The 19,096-nt window shown below is 34.6% G+C and overlaps 1 protein-coding gene across 4 annotated transcripts in view; it reads left to right on the top strand.

Moving 5' to 3' along the window:
• ADAMTS6 (ADAM metallopeptidase with thrombospondin type 1 motif 6) overlaps window positions 1-19,096 on the top strand; it is a 156,687-nt gene that overhangs the window by 25,878 nt on the left and 111,713 nt on the right. For 3 of the 4 annotated variants that reach the window (XM_025163324.2, XM_088130336.1, XM_088130338.1), the window contains 4 exons: window positions 11,782-11,950; window positions 13,860-14,077; window positions 16,085-16,168; window positions 16,751-16,896. In XM_025163324.2, coding sequence (XP_025019092.1) covers window positions 11,782-11,950; window positions 13,860-14,077; window positions 16,085-16,168; window positions 16,751-16,896 — 617 coding nt within the window. The remainder of the gene's footprint in view (window positions 1-11,781; window positions 11,951-13,859; window positions 14,078-16,084; window positions 16,169-16,750; window positions 16,897-19,096) is intronic. The other variant, XM_088130337.1, reaches the window with a different exon arrangement.

Genomic DNA, 19,096 nt, shown 5'->3' with positions numbered 1-19,096 from the left:
GTACGATGAAGTGCATGGATGTGAAAATTAGTGTATCAAAGACCAGGGACTGAATTTGATAGGGGTTTTGGAGTGAACAATTGCAAGTTATATATAAACGGCAAAAACCCTAGATTAAGTAGATGAATCAGTGTGCCTTGGGATACATTAACAATACATACAATATGTGATTGCAATATGGGATCGCAATATGGGATCGCAAGGAATGAACATTTATCAAAATGCAAGGAATGAATGTTTATCAAAAGAAGCAAAAATGGTTGTGTATAATAAGAGTGGTTGTGCCTACTTTGTTATATGCAAATCAGAGTTTGGTATGTCAGGAGACCCGGAAAAGTAAGTTGAATGCGCTGGGAATGGGGTACAGAAGAAGTGTGCATTGTAAACAAGAGGAGATAGGGTCAGGAATGAATGAGTCTTGAATGAATATGTATTGACTAAAAAATGAGTGACCAGACATTCATAAATAAATGAACAAGTGTAATGTTTTTGATTTGTTTAACTTGGTTCTCTTTATCTAGTTTTAGGATATGGGGAGAACAGATCATGTTTTAGGTCATATTTATGCAGAAAAACAAAATTCGAAAGGGTTCACATACTTTTAAGCACCACTGTATATATTTATGTATTCAGAGGCATTTCAGTGTCTTTGGTATTATTCCATTCATTCAATTTGTGTAGGGACTCCCTTAGGACTCTCAGCAGTTCAAAATGTTGTACAAATAAAACATCCACTGTAGGACCCGCAGTAAGAATTTAGACAATTTTTAAATAAATTTCTGAGGTATGGTGGAGTCATGATTACATTACTCTCTCTCTTTTCAGTAGGTCTTTCCTATATGGATTAACTCTGGCTTCATCCTGGTGTTGCCACATGTTCCATGAAAACATCTTAAATGCCTACATCACATTGGCAACATCTGTATAATTTTACAGATGTTTTTATTGGACAGAATCTTTTTATGGATAAAGTAGCATAAGCTCCTCTTATGAAGTACTAAATAGTGCACAATGCAATTTCCTAATATTAACAAATCTGTTGGCACAATTGAGGGGAAACACTTTGGCCTACAAACATGAAAACTGGGAAGGAAAATAACTGTTTTTTCAGTATCAGTGGTAATAAATCACAGCCAAAGGAATAATCCAAGGATAAGATGTATTTTTTTGTAAGTGATATTATTGCTGTCACAATTCTGTGTCATTTCAGGAGTGAGTCTTATATGGAAAAAGACTTGTATAGTTGTCCTATAATTCAAACCTAAAAATAACTGTAAAGTACTTGGTTAGAAAATGATAAAGGAATAACCAAGACACACTGCTTTATTATTGTAGTAAATCTAAGTATCATCCATAATATGAGGCAATCATGTCTGGATTGCATATAAGTCTCTTAAACTTTCGTAAATTTTCCACCAGTACAATTACTCATTAGGATTCCAAAGTGTTGGAACTGTGTTTGTCTCTATTTTGCATTGATCCTTGTTTTTCTGCAAGACTGATCAGCATAGCTGGAGCTGTGCAATTACATTTCCACAATTACATTTCTATTGAATTGCTTTTCACAAGAAACAATTCCACTAGGGAATCTTCCTTGAAGTTTAGGAACTGTACTTTCTCCACTTCCAATGGTTAGGGTGGGGAAGTTTGGGCAAGGCGAGACCTTGCCCAATCTGAGACCTTGCAGTTGCATGGGTAAGCTTGCTCAGCTAAATTAAGCCAGTGACCAAAAGATTCCCCATCTCTGCCTTTTAGGTTCATGAAACTAGGGCTACCAGATCTGGACTGCAAAATCCTGAGTTCTATATGTCTTTGCTGCCATGTAGTGGCTATCTAGATGTTCGTAGGCCAGATCTAGTAGGCATGATGAAAATTGCACAGACTGTGCCTGATGGACGCCTTAGTTACACGCTTTATCTCCATATACAAACAATTAGGAGGTGGAAGAATCTCTTCTTGATCTTCCTGCCAATCCTATGCATAGACTGATCCAGTAAAAGCTCACATGAAGTTGTGTGACTTCAAGAATAAAGCAAGCGTATAGCCATGTTTATAACCAGAGGTGAATTGTTTATAGCTAGCAGTAAAAGCAATGAGATGTAGACAATTGCACATCGGATTTGGACATGGAAGATTGAGTTTGCTAGCCTGAAGAAAAAGATGCATCTTTACAGGCTGACTATACCTTCCTAAGCCCCATGAAATAAGGATGGAATACACAGTACATATGAGAGATTAATAAAGAATTCATTTTTCTATTCTAATAACACAAAAACCCAGTCATATGGCACACTGTATATTTATGAATTCTGAATAATTTTACACGAAGGGAAAAAGGAAGAGGACTGGGAATTTTGGAATTGTAGCTGAATACATTCAGAAGCGTGAAGTTAGGGAAAACAGGAATAGATGTCTGTTGATTTTTAAAGAGTGAAATGTTTTGCTTGGAAAAGGATTACTGACTTAGTTTTTTTAAACCCCCCCCCCCCCATACTTAGGAAATATAATTGGGTGCTAACTTTTTTTTTTTTTTTAAGAGAACTGCAATTATCCTAAAACCCATTCATTACGGGCCCATTCCAAAGTGTGGTTCAATATCTGAAATTATCAAATGGATTCATACTTTTTTATGCAAGGGAGTAAAACTAATTGTAAAATATAGCTAAGCATATTTTGGATTTCCTTGTTTTCTTTTAATGGCCCGCTGGTTTTAATGGATTAAAAACAATGGAGAAAAAATGGCATTGACATAAGATGCAGTGAGAAGAAAGCAAGGCTGTTCCCAGATTTCTCCAAGCGTTAACAAGATTTTGGGCATTCTCTTTCATTTTGGTTCTTTATAATCCGAACAATAACTCCTTTGAAACTAAAGGTACTCCTGGAAAGAGGTCTTGCACCGCTGCTAGTCAAAATACATTATGCAGGTATTCTGTTCTCTGAAAAAGTGGGAAAAATGGAAGATTTACAAATGAAATACTGTACATTTTTGTGTTAGAAGATCAACCACATGATAAAAACTTCAGCTGGAACTACCTTCATATACAATCTCTTAAGATCACAAGTTACCATTCTTGATGTGAAAGCTATCATGCTCCCTAGCAGCTATTTAACACAGTAAAATGGCAACTTTCCACGGATATTATTGTGCCTTTTGTTCCACAGCGCTGTAGGCCTTTTCTGTGGGCCATTTTTAATACTTGACTTCACTTGATTTCACAAAAATAGCTTGCTGAAAACCTCAAAACCGTTGCAGTTGCTTTTAATTTCTGTGGCTTGGGAGGTGGAATTTTTCTTGCTGTTGTGTAGTTTTTTCATTGTTACTGTATGGTTTGGTGGTGCTATTTTAAAGATGCATTGCCATATTGGAGTACAAAAAGTAATCATGGCTGTGAAAAGTGTGTGGCCATTTTGTGAGGTAGACCTCAAGGACTGGATTTAGGACACTGGACATCATTCCCTTGGATCCCGTTAACATTACTGGAACATGCAAGCAGTTAATGGTGTTTCTCAGCCTTGGTATCTTTAAGATGTGTGGACTTCAACTCCCAGAATTCCCCCAGCCAGTCTGGTCTAACGTTAAGGCACCAGGCTAGAAACCAGGGGACCTTGAGTTCCAGTCATGCCTTAGGCATGAAAGCTGGCTGGTTGACTTGAGACCAGTCACTCTCTCTCAGCCCAACCCACCTCACAGGGTTGCTGTTGTGGGGAAAATAGGAGGAGGAAGGAATATTAGGTATGTTCACTACCTTGAGTTATTTATAAAAATAAGAATGGTGGGATAAAAAATCTAAAAAAAGGTTGCTGAAGTTGAGAAACATTGACTTAAGACATCACGATTTTCTCAGTCATGTATTAGTTTATGATATTGGGGTTTTCTACAGCCTGTTACAGTTTAGGAAAATGGTGCCAATTTCTCTTCAGAGCTCATTATCTTCACTGATTTTGGCAGAATATAAATAATCTCACTTGCCTCCCTGACATTCTGTGAGGTAAAACAGATTTATTACAATAATTTCATAGTCCATAAGATGAGGTTCATGTTGAATTCTTATCCAGAGCAGGTCTCAGTATGCTTAGTTGCAGTGGCTCTTGTACAAGGCAGCTGTTCTGTACAAGCTTTAGCTGTCAGTACTCAATTAATTATCCTAATAGAATAAATAAAGGTCTGTCAGACAGGATTTTTTTTTCTTCTGTGTATGTGAGGAGGTTGGATGATTTTATTTTAAACGCCCATATTTCATGCATAAACATATTCGACTAAACAGTGCTAACATATCTATAGCTTTTTTCTTCAGCGAATGTTAATCATTCCCTGTATTAATAGGAACATGCTAAGCAGAAAAAAGAAGATATTCTCTTTAACTAAACAGGACTCCCCAGGAGTGTAAGAAAACCTTCATTTTTAGAGAAACCCTTTTCCCTCTCTCATGAATTGATGAGAGTTGTGGTACTGAGAGCAAGAGGCAACTGTGAACCATCGGAGGCTGTCCTATGAATACAGGTAGTCCTTGTTTAGCAACCACAGGTGGGACTGGGAAGCAGTTGCTATGTGAAACTGCGGCTGTGCTTATGATCTTGCTTCAGCTTTCCTTTGCTTTACAGACCTGCAAAGGTCGTGAATGCAAGGATTGGTCACAAAGTTACTTTTTCATCACCGTTGTAACTGCAAACAGTCACAGAATGAGGCAGTCGCTAAACAAGGACTACCTGTAAAGGAGTTATGATAAAGGGTGAGAAATTGGATGTGCGTTTGGTGACTCTCCTAGGTTGCTTCATGCAAAAGGAGGATCTTTACAGCAGTTTGAAGATTGAAGAGCACATGCTCCTGGAGGCACAACCCATTTTAGCCTTGCCCAAGACTCTGTAGATACTACAGGAACAAGGTGGAGGGGCAGGGAGCCCTAGCTTAAATGTTACTGACCCACATTAATTGTACCACCTCACCCGATGTCTGAAGGATAGGGATATACCCTCTCATCATCCTTTCAAAGATTTCAGAGACGTTCAGAGCTAAATTGCCAATGACATTCTTGGGAATAAATTCTGTTTGTAGCAGGAAGGAATTCTAGAGTCATGCATTCCTTTATTCTACAGGTAGCAATGTGGGGTTGGTTTTTATTTGTTTCATTGATCAATTTGTATGCCATAACTTGAGGTGGCTTGCACAATAGGATTGGGACATCAAGTAAAAAAAAAAAAAAAAAGTAACAAGAAGGCCAAAATGAACAGCAGAGTACATGGTGTGCATTCAGGAAAGATAACTCAACACGCATGTTCACAAGCAACCCCCATCAAGGAGCGGATTGCTTTGTCCTGTCCCAGACCCTTTGGGGCTTTGTGGTTTTACAAAAGCCCGACAACAGGGCTGGCCATGCTGACCTCAGTGGGAACACGTGCTAAAGCCCCTGCTGACTATCACTGTGGGATGAACTCAGTTTGGGGTTTTGTTTACAGTATTATTTTCCTTTCCCAATTGTGCTGCTATAGTTTCATTCCACAAACAACAAATGGGGAGGAGAAGGATCCATCTTTTATACCACTACTCTAGAAGAAGTAAGTGAGGTAAATGGATAGTACTCCTAGGTAAATACCTGTAGAATTGTTGCTTTAGTGCTAGTAAGTTACTTCTAAAAAGGGGAAAAGGGAGAAGAGCTCAAGTGAGAAGGCAAATATTTAAGTGTTTTTGAAAGTATAAAGGTCCCATGGCTGGCCAAACGCGATTTAACTAACTCTTTCCCTGCGTAGCACATGTAAATAAATTCTGTGGAAATTAAAAATACTTTCAAATCTGTTTAAATTTCCTGTTCCAAGAACCTAGTTTTGATTTGGAAATCCAATAGTCTCATTTAGAAAGTGGTAATTCCATTTATGGAATCTTTCAAAAGCTAGCAGAAAGTAATCAATAAAAACAAACTGGAGGCCATTTACTGTCTATTGTTCAAATAACTTATTTTTAAAAATCAGCCTTAGCATAACTGGGGAAGTCAAAACAGTGCAGTCCTATATGTAGCTACTGGACGCAAGGTTCAGTGGATCTTACTCTCATGGTAAATGTGCACAACAATATAAGCATAAGGTTTATTTTTACTACATTGAAGCCTTGTTTGTGGCAAATGATGTCACAATATAATGAAGTATTTGAACAGTTAGAATTCAAGAATCATTCTTCATGTTTATTCTGGAACTAGATGTTGTATAGGCAAATATTGGCTTTGTCAGTCTTCTTGGTAGTGCTGATGCAGTATTAGATAAGCAGGACATGGAAAATGTCATTCTATCTGTTATTCTGGAGATTTCAGACTGAGATCATTTGTCCATTGAAGTATTTGAAAAGTTTGCTATGAATGCTAATATAGTCTATACAAATTCATTGGTTTCTATCATGGACTAATGCCAACTTGTAGGATATAATTAATTATGCTATAATCTTGGAAACCGCTGTGTAGTTGTAATAACAAAGTATTGCTAGGAGTATTTAAAACAATGAAAGTTGTGAACTTCTAATAGATTTGAGGCCAATAAAGATAAAATTGTATAGCAATTCTTTGAAGCAAGTTCTACTGAAATAAATTGAATAGTCACATTTGAGTAAATGATAATAGGATAATGGGATTTGTAAAGGGAGATTTAAGTCTAACAAATATGATGAGTCAATTTATGAGTCAATTATTTTTTAGAAAGATTAAAACATAATATAATTTCTTAAAATGGGAAATAAATGTAGGAACAACTGATCTATTCAACATTTCAAAACACTTAGCCAAAAATGAAATTATATACAGTGGTACCTTGGTTCATGAACTTAATTCATTCCGCGACTCTGGTCGCAAACCGAATTGGTCACGAACCGAATCAAATTTTCCCATAAGGTTCAATGTAAATATGGTTAATCCGTTCTGACCCTTACGAATGTGGTCACCAACTGATTTTGGTCACCAACCGAATCAAATTTTCCCATAAGGTTCAATGTAAATACGGTTAATCCGTTCTGAGCCATATGTATTTTTTTTAAAACCACAAAAATATGAAACAAAGTACAGTACAGTACAGTACGAAGAGAGAGAATGCTAACCTTGCTCGAGGTGACTTCTGGAGTGGAGGACAGGAAGGCGGGTGGGGAAGCGGTTATTGTTTGGAGGGAGAGTCCCCCTCCCTACAGGAAGCCACGACCATGTGTCACAGCAGGGAAAATGGCCGCGGGTCATGTTCGTCACCCGATGCGGAGTTCGCGAACGGAAGCAAAATTTTGCAAACGGTGCTGGTCGCGAACCGAATTGTTCGTGAACAGAAGCGTTCGTGAACCGAGGTACCACTGTATTCTAGTATTGTTTTCTTCTGGTACAGTATTTCCACACCTTTAAAGATTAGATATTAAGTTAATAATTAAAATACTCAGGAATAAATAAAGATTTTCTTGTTTCAGGTAAGCCAAATATACTCTTTATTTTTCTCATGCCTATATTTCATATGTAGCAGTTGCAGAATAATTGAAAATTCTTCATATACACAGGCCCTGTTTCCACAATATGCTTAACCCAGTCAGCCACTAACCCAGTCAGTCCTTACTGAAAGTTTTGGCAGCACAGAATCAAAGTAATCAAATTCCACCCAAGTAATCAAAACCCACCCACTAGTTTCTACAAGTAGTGCCTAGTATGTCATGAGTTCTTGCACCAAGAGAGAATTGGCAAGATTTTTTGACTTTACTGGTTCCCTTACTATTGGCCAGAAGGTTTGGATGCTTTTGCTTGGGAAGTATGTTCTGTGCTGTGAGACGTGGCTGTAAATTCTATAATGGAAAAACTTTTCCATTAATGAATTAATTAATCTCCAGGTCTTTTTCTTGAAATACTAGGTTTGAATGTTCCTATAGGACTAAGTGGAATTAGTTTAATTCTGCGTATGAGTAGGTCTCTTTTGAGAGTTGACTGGTTTTTTAGAGTTCTTACTACACACCACTGTCTACACAAAAACACATGCAGACACCAGTTGATCCAGATGAGGGTGTTACAAAAAAAAGTGTCACCATATTGTTGTGATTTTTAAAAAGTAGGTCAGTATTATTATCTTTCTACTGCATGTGGGTGCTGAAGGTAAGTAATGTGGTTTGCTTAAGAAAAAAACCTAAAATTATCACTCTTATTCTACTCTAGGTTAGGATAATCACTGTTACTACTCTCATTGGAGTAAGAACTGTTTTTCATAAATATAGCATGATGATTCTTCTCTTGGCAGCTGCAGAGCAACAATTAAGTTGAAAAAATCCTAAACAAGCTTCAAAACTTGGCTAACCTTGGATGACCTCTGTACCTAAGTTGCGGTGGAAGAGGGACCACCTGGAATTTTTAGGGTTGACTGGGAAGTCAAAATACAAAAACAACAAAAACCCTAGAAGAAGGCAATGGCAAACCATTTCTTAACACTGCCAAGAAAAATCCATAAATGCAGTCACCAGGAATTCATGGGAATCACACTCGAACTTTAATCTTTAATTTAATTTAATCTTCAGACTGAAGAGCCAGTTTAGACTGTGATATCAAGTTCAAGTTCTTCAACAAATCCAAAATTTTCTGCATGAATAATTTTATTATTTGACAATTACATTTTGAGAAGTAACTGGATATTGAATTTTTTGCATCATAAGAGACCATAAAATGTGTCTGGTTTTCTGTCAGAATATATAGCAATCCTATTTCAATAACCAATACTTTCTCAGTTAAGTGGCTATTCAGAAAGATATTTTAGTCATTTCCCTCTTCTGTTGATTCTGAGTCATGAAGAAATTACATAGTGTTGTCAGAAAAGCATTTTATCCTTTTACATTAGACTAGCTTTCACTTCTCAACTGGGATTGGGCTTTCTTGGGGCATGGGTCCTCCTCCCATACACCAAAAAAGTAAGGGAATTTTGGTTAATAACAGAAGCATTCTGTTTGAAGCCACAGAATGGCGAAAGACAACTGCTTTTCAGCATACCAACAAAAACATAACTAAATCTAATTCAGGGCTACTTTTTAATCTCAAGGAGTCCAGTCTTTTAAAGTGTTGGAGTTATTTGCACTTTTCATATCCTGTTGATGCACATAACTGAAAAACATAGTTCCCTTATTTACAAACATTGGTTTTTCAGTGGAATTAACTCTTGGTTCTAATTTCTTTGATAGGAACACTTTTGTGAAACAATAGACATTTTGGTATCTTTAACTCAGAGGAAAGCAATTTCTGCTAGTGTCTGCCAGGCTTCCTGCCCTACCTATCTATATATATATATATTTCTTTTTAAAGATTCCTTTGATGTTAAAAAAAGGGAATCTGCAACATGAAGTGCCAGCATTATCATTATCTTTATAGACAAGAATGACACTTGGCCCCTATACGTATTTTCAGAGAAGAAAAAATTGTGAATAATGACAGTTGTTTGTCCAGAAATATGCTCATTTGATAGATAAAAAAAGACAACATCTTGCTTGAATCACTGGCAAAAAGCAATCTCATTACCTTGCCTCCTGATATAGATGCTTTCTTACTGGCCACACCTAACATGGAAACTATCTTGTAAATGGATTGCCTCCCTCTACCCGTAGCAGGCTTTTGAGAGTGCTTTCAAAATTACGTATGCCCGATTGCTCAAAAAGATTGCCTCTTCCCTTCTTAGATGATGAAGCATTGATTCTTAGCCTGATCTTTCCCTTATCTACAAGTTTTCCTATGAGAAAAGATTACTATTCTGGAGTTATTATTTAAATGCTACACGACTCCCAGCAACATATATTCTATACTGTCACAGGGCCATAATGTTAAAAAATATATATGCTTAAACATCATTAAGATTCACTTAGGAAGTTTCTTGAGAAGTTGTTTCCCTGAAATATATATATTTTAAAAAAATGTTAAAAAAAGAACAAATGAAAATGTTGCACTTAAAATAATTAATTACTTGGTAATGTAAATAATTAAAATAGTGATCATATTACAAGTATCTTTACCTTGAAATGTAGGAAGTAAAAAAGCAAATGTTCCAACATTGTAACGTAATTGAAAGAAAAGGAGTGGAAAAGAACAGATGGCAAGATGGTCAGACTATACAAGGCATGATTTCCTTTGAAAAAAATCAAATGAAATCAATCTTGATGAAACACGGCATTGTAAAACTAAGTATAATCTGGGAATGAATTTTGTAAAGATAAAATTGATAAAATTTCAGGTGACTAAATTGTTCAGCATAAAATATAAATTATTGTTAAAAGAAACAGAATTGTTTGTATAAGCTATATCCCATACCCATAGTTTTCAGTTCTTTCAGCATTTTCCTTTTTCCTTTGATAGATTCATAAGTACTTATTTTATTTTGTAATGGATCTGAGCTTTCAAGAAATGAAAATACTGTTTTGGTCTAGCGATAATTGCTTTTAATGTGGTACCCATGTGTCTTTCTTTCAGGGAGGTTAATTTTTTGGTTTAGTAATTCTTAATGTTTTCTGCTACTTGTTAGTCCTGTGGCTTAATTGAAACAGAAGACCATTGAAATATATTCTTGAACAAGTCAAAACATTCTCTACTTTTCATTTTTACACCAGAAGCCTAGGATGAAGTCATGGCTTTCACGATTTTCCTATTACTTTTATATTCTATATATTTGTCAGTGGAAGCTCTGAAATGAGCTTTTAGTACTTCAGATGCTTAATGTATTTCTCCTGTGTTATAAACACTCAAAGAATAATACTCAAAAGTAAACAAGTAATATTGTAACTTTACATTAATTGTCAGTTTATTGTAGAAATCGAGGATTATGCCTCTGTTTTGATGATGTGCTGGTTTGTTGAGCAACGGTAGCTGGAATTTAAACAGTTTTTATAAGCAATATAAATAGCATGAATAATTTTGGGGGTTCTTGGTTGAAATGGTGGTATAGTATTAGATTTCAGCATATGGATCAAAACAGAATCTTCTTAATAAATTGCTTTGAATACTTTTGTAATTCAAATATTTATAGTATCTTATGAATACATTATAACTGTGGTTATTTTAATATATTAATTTTAATATAATAGTAATCTCTGACTGACATTGTCTGAGCTTGGAAGTTAAGCAGGTTCAAGCCTGGTTTGTACTTGGATGAGGGAATATTAGAATATAGGCTAGACTGAGAAGTTGGAAAGCATCTTGGAAGAAGACAAGGGCAAAACACTTCCATAATGTTGCAAGAAAACTAAATGGATGTATCCATGAAGACACCCAGAGTTGAGTTCAACTTGGAGACTTAACTTTTTATAGTATATTATAGGACAGTAAATGATTTATATACAGTATATGCTACTATAATATCTAACTGTTATAACCAGTTTATATTTTCTTTGGACCTAATTGTTAAAGATGACCTTGATATAATTTGAAGGTTTTGTTGTTGTTTTGATAGTTCATATTTAGATTTTTGCCATGCCTGTTCAAAATTGAAACTGTGTATTATATATAATTTGATGTGGAAACAGGAATATTGTTAATGCTTTGTTTTCCCTAAGTGGAAAGGCACAACTTTTTCTATAGGAGAATATATATGTCTTTGGGAGATATGTATGAACATTAAGATTGAATGTTAATTGTGCATACATAGTTTTGTGCTTATTAATAGCATTCTATTATGCTTGTTTTCATGTTGAAATATTTTATTGAAATTAAAAAGTTCAACTTAACTGGGAGACTGAATTATAGATATTAAAATAAATGTATTTATATTTTTAGATTTCAGATAACTTTTAGATACATCTTTTCTTTTTTCCTTAAGCATGGTGTAATTGCTACAGAAGATGAAGAATATTTTATTGAACCTCTAAGGAACACAAGTGAACAATCTGATAATTTTAATTTTGAAATTGGTCATCCACATGTTATTTATAAAAAATCTTCAATGTATCATCAGTTCTTCTATGATCATACCCATTGTGATGTCTCAGGTAAATATGTCAGAATTCCAGTAATAATTTCATGCCTTAATTGTGACAAAATACCGAGCTATTTCTGTTTTCATTCAAAGGAAAATATAACTATTTGGTTTTAGTAAGTTTTGTGGTACTATCTCTTTTTCAAGAGTATCTTGGAATCTCAGAGAAAATACTACAGAGCAAGGGTCCAAAATACTGCTACCTCTTTTATTAAAGCAGCTAAGGTATCGTCAAATAGGAAGTCCTATGCAGATATCAATAAGAAATTCTTCATCAGTTCAAGCTGTGAATCTATTTGCAGACTTCTTCAGTCAAAGCCTTCCTTATCAAAGCCAGGCTAGGATCCTCAGAGAAATGGGTTTTCAGGTTTCAGATGAAGATTTTGCTTTTTTTCCATGACTTTATTAGTCTTACTTGAGTTTTTTTTAGTTGATTCTGATTCTTTTACAATGATATTTAAATGCACATATTGCAAGTCTTGGCTTTAAGAGGATTTGATTTTACTAATCTTGTTTCTATACATTTGTTAATTCCTTTGTGTGCTTCTTAGGAAAAAAAACCCTGATAAAATATTTTAATACATTCTTATATGTTGTTAAATATTGATGGAATCAATATGCTTAATTATAAAGAAGTACAGCAGATATTTTGGAATTGGTGCAAGAGCATCTAGTGGCCTCTAGAAGCATTTTTCTTACTAGAAATGTTTATAGTACTGATACCCTGATAGAGTAACTGATAGTTGAACAAAGCCCTGTTATAAACACAGTAAAAATTGTGTGTGTATATATGTACTGTATGTGTGTGTGTATTGCACACCTTGTAAATACTGGTTTTTATATAACATGCAAATACAGATTTTGTTATTTTTCACACCACTATTGATATTTTTATTTTTGGTATAAATCAGAGCAACATTATATTGTAAAAACAGGTTTTATTTAATAATAAAATAATTCACACATAACCAATAGCTTAATATGATCAAATTAGATTTTCAAGTTAAGGTAAGAATCTATTTGCAACTTAAAAGTGTTGGTTATCACCTTTACAGTCCTACATGGCATGGGTACAGGTTACCTAAGGGACCATCTTACCCCCGTCATGTCAACCCGTCCCACCCGGTCAGGCAGAGAGGACATCAGGTCCCATCAGCAAGAGAATGTCGACTGGCGGGGCCCAGGAGAAGACCCTTCTCTGCCATTGCTCTTGCCCTTTGGAACATTCTCCCCCCAGAGGTGCAATGGCCCCTACCCTACCAGCCTTCCGGAAAGGATTAAAGACCTGGCTCTGGCAGCTTGCATGGGGGGATAACAACTTTACCCAATCTTGGGGATGGCTAGTGCCTCAATGACGCTCCCTGAGTGATTGCCAATTATTTTGGATCTTTTTATTTTCTATTTATTATTGTAATTTTGTAATTTTAATTGATTTTAATTGTTTTGTAAACTACCCAGAGTCGCTCAACAAGATGGGCAGTGACAAATTCGATAAATAAAAATTTTAAAAAATGTTTTGAGACATTGGAAACATTCAAAATTTCAGCCCCACATAAGTCTCCAAAATTTGGGTTTCCAGATATAAATGTTTAACTGTGCAATTTTATACTTCTTTATGAATGCTTATCACATAAATGAATAATAAATAAGCATTTATATTCATGCTTCCCCTTTTTATTGAAGCAGTATTTATAATACATTAAAGTATTTCAGAATACTTACCAGAAATATAGCTTTTTATACCAAATCAGATTATCTAGTGTTTTTAATTAAAAAAAAACCCTAATCTGTATAATTTGTGTTTATAGATGGTTTAAACAAAATATCAATTTGTTAAAGAAATTGGAACAAAATAATTTAAAATAAAACATTTAAATATTAGTAGAGCACTCGGTGATGTCACTAATTATTTTGATTTCTAGAAGAACTCACAGGAAGTGGTAAACCTTGGTGTTTGAACAATACTGTTACTTTTCCAACTCTTCTGCCAATTAATCAGACATTAAACAATCACCATCGCCTGAAGAGATCGATAAGCACTGAACGTTTTGTGGAGACGCTGGTAGTAGCAGACAAAATGATGGTGGGATACCATGGGCGCAAAGATATTGAACATTATATTTTGAGTGTTATGAATATTGTAAGTTTTATCCCTCTACATATTCATGTAACTTATTTTAACATTGCAAGTTGTAATGTTAATAGATTTAAAATATAAGGATATGTTAGTAAAGGTATTATTTTCAAGTGTTTTTTTCAGGTGTTGAGAGAATGAAACCCAATTGCTAAGTATTTCTTTCTGAGATTGCAGTTATCAGTGAGGTACATTATTTACTTTTCTGGAATGTCTAGTAAAGCATGAACCAATGCTGTGCTAACAATGCCCCCAAAACATTACATTTTAGATACGACAGTTACAGGCACTTTTTAATCAAATAAAACCAATTTAGGCATGTACTCAGGTTAGTTATTTAAAAAGTAAGTTGTGTGGTGGTTCAGTTTCAGTTGACTACTTCTAGTATTGCATTCCTTTTTCTGTGCTGGCTCAGGTAGCTTTTAACTTAATGTACAAAGGCTGAGAAAGAGTGCCTAAGCCTGTAGATGTATATTGCAAAGAATTTTAGAGGGGGTTCCTGTAGCCCACATCAGCCTAATCCTCCATACATTCTTACATGTAAGCACTAATTTGTGTGTAGAACACGTTGACTGTATGTGATAAGAGATCAATGTAATATTGTCAACAAAGCAAATGTGAGAAAGCAGTTTAGTCACAGCATTTTGCATAAGCTGCTTTTCTCAAGGGCAGCCAGACATAGAGCACATCATATTAGTCTATATGGGAGGTGATTGAAACACAGTTTATTGTAGCCCAATCTACCTTTTCTTTCTTTTCTTTTCTGTTTGAAAATGGAAAAAATATTTCTGGGCAGCAGCACCAGATTCTACAAGGAACATCTCAAAACATCTGACGCATCTGACGTTTCAGAAGGAGGACAATCTCATCTAGAACGGGATGGATCCTCAGTCCCTTATTAACTTTATTTGCTACCAGTACCTTGGTCTTATTAGACTGAGCCTCAGTTTGAGACCCAATTCAACCAGTGTCCGGACCACAAGACACAGACTTGTTCCATAGGCTCCTTGGCATCAGTTAACAGAGATGCAGGACAGCATTATATTATCAGCTTAGTGATGAGTCCTGTCCCAAGCTCCAGATGGCTTCTCCCAATGGTAGATGTAAATGTTACCAAGCATGTGAATAAAACAATGTTAAGCAGCTTAGTATGACTTGAACTATTATAAAACAATGCAACCTAATCTCATACTACTCAAACACACCTAAAAGATAACCAGGGGGGAGGGGGAGAACCAACAGATTTTGTTGAGGGCTATATTGGTCTATACATTCATAAACAAACACAATCTTCCACATATACAAATTCATCAGAAATAAAAACTAGCATTTCAGGGAGAAGAGGTGAACCAAGGCCATAGCCTAAGATTGTGTAGGCAAAAAACATGATCTTGAGAGTGTGTGGCCTAACCACAACTACATATCCAGGAACATAGAATGTATGGTAGCACTGCACACTTCAAAAATAATTAGTAAGAAATGTGTTTTTCTTGCAAATTGGTTGAGGTATTTCTGCTTTTTTGAGCAGCTTCTTTTGTTTGCTTACTTTTTTCTTTCGTTTTCCTTTCATAAGTTGCATAAACAACAAAAAGTAACAAAATAATGGAGACTGTAATATTAAATATTAAGTTTAAGAAACCTTTATTATATAGCAAAATAATTTAATGCACTTTGCAGTTGTTTATCAATGTTACACTCAGCTCTATATGTACAATTTGAGCACCTTATGTTTATTAACATTAACATTTCAGAAACCATAGTTAATATTAACATAATCTTCCTTATCTTTAAAGATTTAAAGTTACCTAAATCTCATAGCGTTAATGATCTACAGTTAATACTGTATAAATGCCACTATACCCAAATAATATTACATATTACTTGTGCCTTATAATGCAATTTAAAATATTTAAATAAATAAAAACTAAATCATATCATACATGAAACATATCTCAGAACTAACAGGTTTTTATTTGTCTGACTTTATGTCTTTTCTTATTTTCTGGAGGTCAGGTTGCCAAACTTTACCGTGATTCCAGCCTAGGAAACGTTGTGAATATTATAGTGACTCGTTTAATTGTCCTCACAGAAGATCAGGTAAGCAAGTTCAGATGTCTAAAACATAAGTAAAGCAAATTAAATGTAATAAAATATGCCTAAATATTGTTTGGAAAAAATGTTTAGTGGTAAATGATAAAGACTCATCTGTAAACATTTATTATCTTAAATTTAAAGAGATTAGGAAAGTATTATTTAAAATAATTGAATATCAGTTCAGTTGAGTATCATGAAAATTACATGGGTGGAAGATTGGAGTTCTAAAGAGTTGTCATAGCTTGTTCTTTGTTCTTGAATTTTTAAACTGTAAAAGCCTTTTAAATAGTACTTTCTTCTGCATAAAAATACTTGCTGTAAGAGAGGAAAAGATAAATTTTGGAATGAATCTATAATTCTTACTTTTGGCAAAATGAAAAGTTTGAAGGTTTTGAAATTAAATCTTTAAGATGCATGCACAAAACATGCTGTAGGTCAGATTTAACAGAGATAAAAATTGGCAAGAAAAAATTATTCCTAGAAATCACTGCTTCTAATTACAGATCAGATTTAGACTTCAGAAGTCTTAACCGCTGACCCTAGTAACTTGTTTGGAACATTTCTGGTATGCATGTTGTATTGCAGCCAAACTTGGAGATAAATCACCATGCAGACAAGTCTCTTGATAGCTTCTGTAAGTGGCAGAAATCCATTCTCTCTCACCAAAGTGATGGAAACACCATTCCAGAAAATGGAATTGCCCACCATGATAATGCGGTCCTTATTACTAGGTATGGTTCACTGATTTTTTTCCCCTCTTTTCTGTTTCTCATTTACTTGTGCCTTTCAAAAAACACTAAAGTTTAAGTATTTATAGTAATCATATTGAGATGAAAATCTTGCTTGTGTTGACATAGTAATACAATATTCAGTAATAGATGACACATTTCTGTCGGTAATAAAAAAATATAAGGTTTATATGAAATGAAGAAATATAATTGTATGTTTAATGCTTTTAAAATTGGCTTTCAAACTAAGGGTTTCAAACTAAGGTTGAAGACACTGCAGAAATTAGAAATATTATTTATCATATTTATTATTATCATCTCTAAAGTATTAACCCAATAATATTGAACAAACTGTTAGTTGGCTAGACTAATGATATCTCCGTGATAACCTCTGTGTAGGACAGACATCACTATGCTGGCTCAAAGTAAACCTAGCTTGCACATTTCTCTCTTTTTTTAAAATTCCCTGAATTGTTGCAGGAACTTCATAAATAGAAGAACCATTAATGACATTTTTAAAGACACTGTTACAGCTGTATTTATAATATTGTTTGTGATTCTGGCTTACCTTAAAAAGGACATTGTAGAGCTAGAGGAATGATACAAAGATATTTAAGATGACCAAGATTTTCCATGAGTGAAAAAGCTGAAGTATTTTAGATTTTTTATTTTAGAAAAAAATATAGAGCAGGACCTAATAAGGCCTGTGTGCATGGAGTACTGAAAGATGTGCATTCTTCTAGCTTTTTTGTGATATTAATTTTTGGAATCACCTGATAGATATATCTATCAACCTAACAAATTTTAGATCATGGGATATATCAATGGAAGGCAGCTTTTGCTTTTATACATGGCTTATGGCTGACTGCTGAGGGAAACAAGACTTGGTTTTCTTTAGTTCTTGAGTTTCAAGATAACTTTTTAATTTACTTATCATGTTTTCATCACACACCTCAGACACACATAAATAGGAATTGTACTATACTGACTATTGTATGACTATTGTATCTTATATTATCTTAAAATAAAGGTTCCCAAAGTTTGGGATACTGCAACTCCCTAAAACGTTAGCTTGGATGTATGCGGCCCTTCTCATGAGTGAAACTAATTTAACTGGGATAGGGTTGGACATGAAATGAAAATACCCTTTACTAAAAGAAAAGTAACTTTAATCCTTTTAGTCCTGTTTTTATCAGCACTACTGGTGTATTGGTCTTCTTTGGATACAAATACCAAACCTCAGTAACACATAACATTTTGGCCTTAGCCCAACCTACCTCAAAGGGTTGGTTTTGTGAGGAAAATTGGAGAGAGTGCTAGGTATGCCACCTTGAGCTCCTGAAGGTAAGGTAAGAAATATGGAAGGAGGGAAGTCTAGCACAAGATAAGATTTCAGCATTCTGCACAGGATAGTGTGGCATCTTGGCAGAAAAAAACTTTTTTAAAATTTATTGAAATAAATGTAATTTAATAAATTTAAAATATGTGTAATTAAATTATTTGAAACTTTAAAAATATTTTGATTACTGAACCTTCATACAAGCTCACATGATGATCTTTAGTACCTGAAAAGACTCCTGATCTCTGCTAGTATCTGTTTGAGTAGTGAAGCTTTCCAGCTGAGCGAAATGTGTAGCTTATTTTATTTCCAGGATCTAGCATTTTCTAGCCATGTCCATAGTTCCCCTGATAGGAAATAACAAGAAGCACTTTCGGCTCATGTTCATAATCTCAATTTACTGTTTGAGGGAAATGTTATTTTTTATAATAAAGTGACTAGATAAATTTGTATTCTGAATTAAATAATTACAAGATTTACTAATATTACTAGATTTTTAAAAAAAACTAGCATATGAACTATGTAATTGTATCTGTTGTTAAAAAATAAAAGTGTAACTAATTAACCTGAATTGTTCTTGAGTGTGTCATATATATGTGAAGGAAATTGTAACTGTTAATGAAGAAAAAATAGGGTTGGCACAAATATCCAGAATGAGTTTTGAGTCAATGAGCACCAACCTCAACTGTTTGCTAGTAGAATAAAGGTAGCCTCATCTTGACAGTCTCCTCATAAATCTCAAATTCTGCTGTATTATATCACTCCCCGAGAGAAAAACATTTCACCTTGGAGTAGGTAATAGGGATCACATAGCAAGGAATGTAGAAGGTTAGTCTATGGCAGCAAAAAATCAGGAGCTGCTAC

This window comes from Python bivittatus, unplaced genomic scaffold (genome assembly GCF_059951505.1).
Source record: "Python bivittatus isolate LINGU-HERP-01145 unplaced genomic scaffold, Pbiv_v1 ctg000850_np1212, whole genome shotgun sequence".
NCBI lineage: Eukaryota > Metazoa > Chordata > Lepidosauria > Squamata > Pythonidae > Python > Python bivittatus.
The sequence above is the reverse complement of the archived record's forward strand: the minus strand, read 5'-3'. Positions and strand labels throughout refer to the sequence as shown.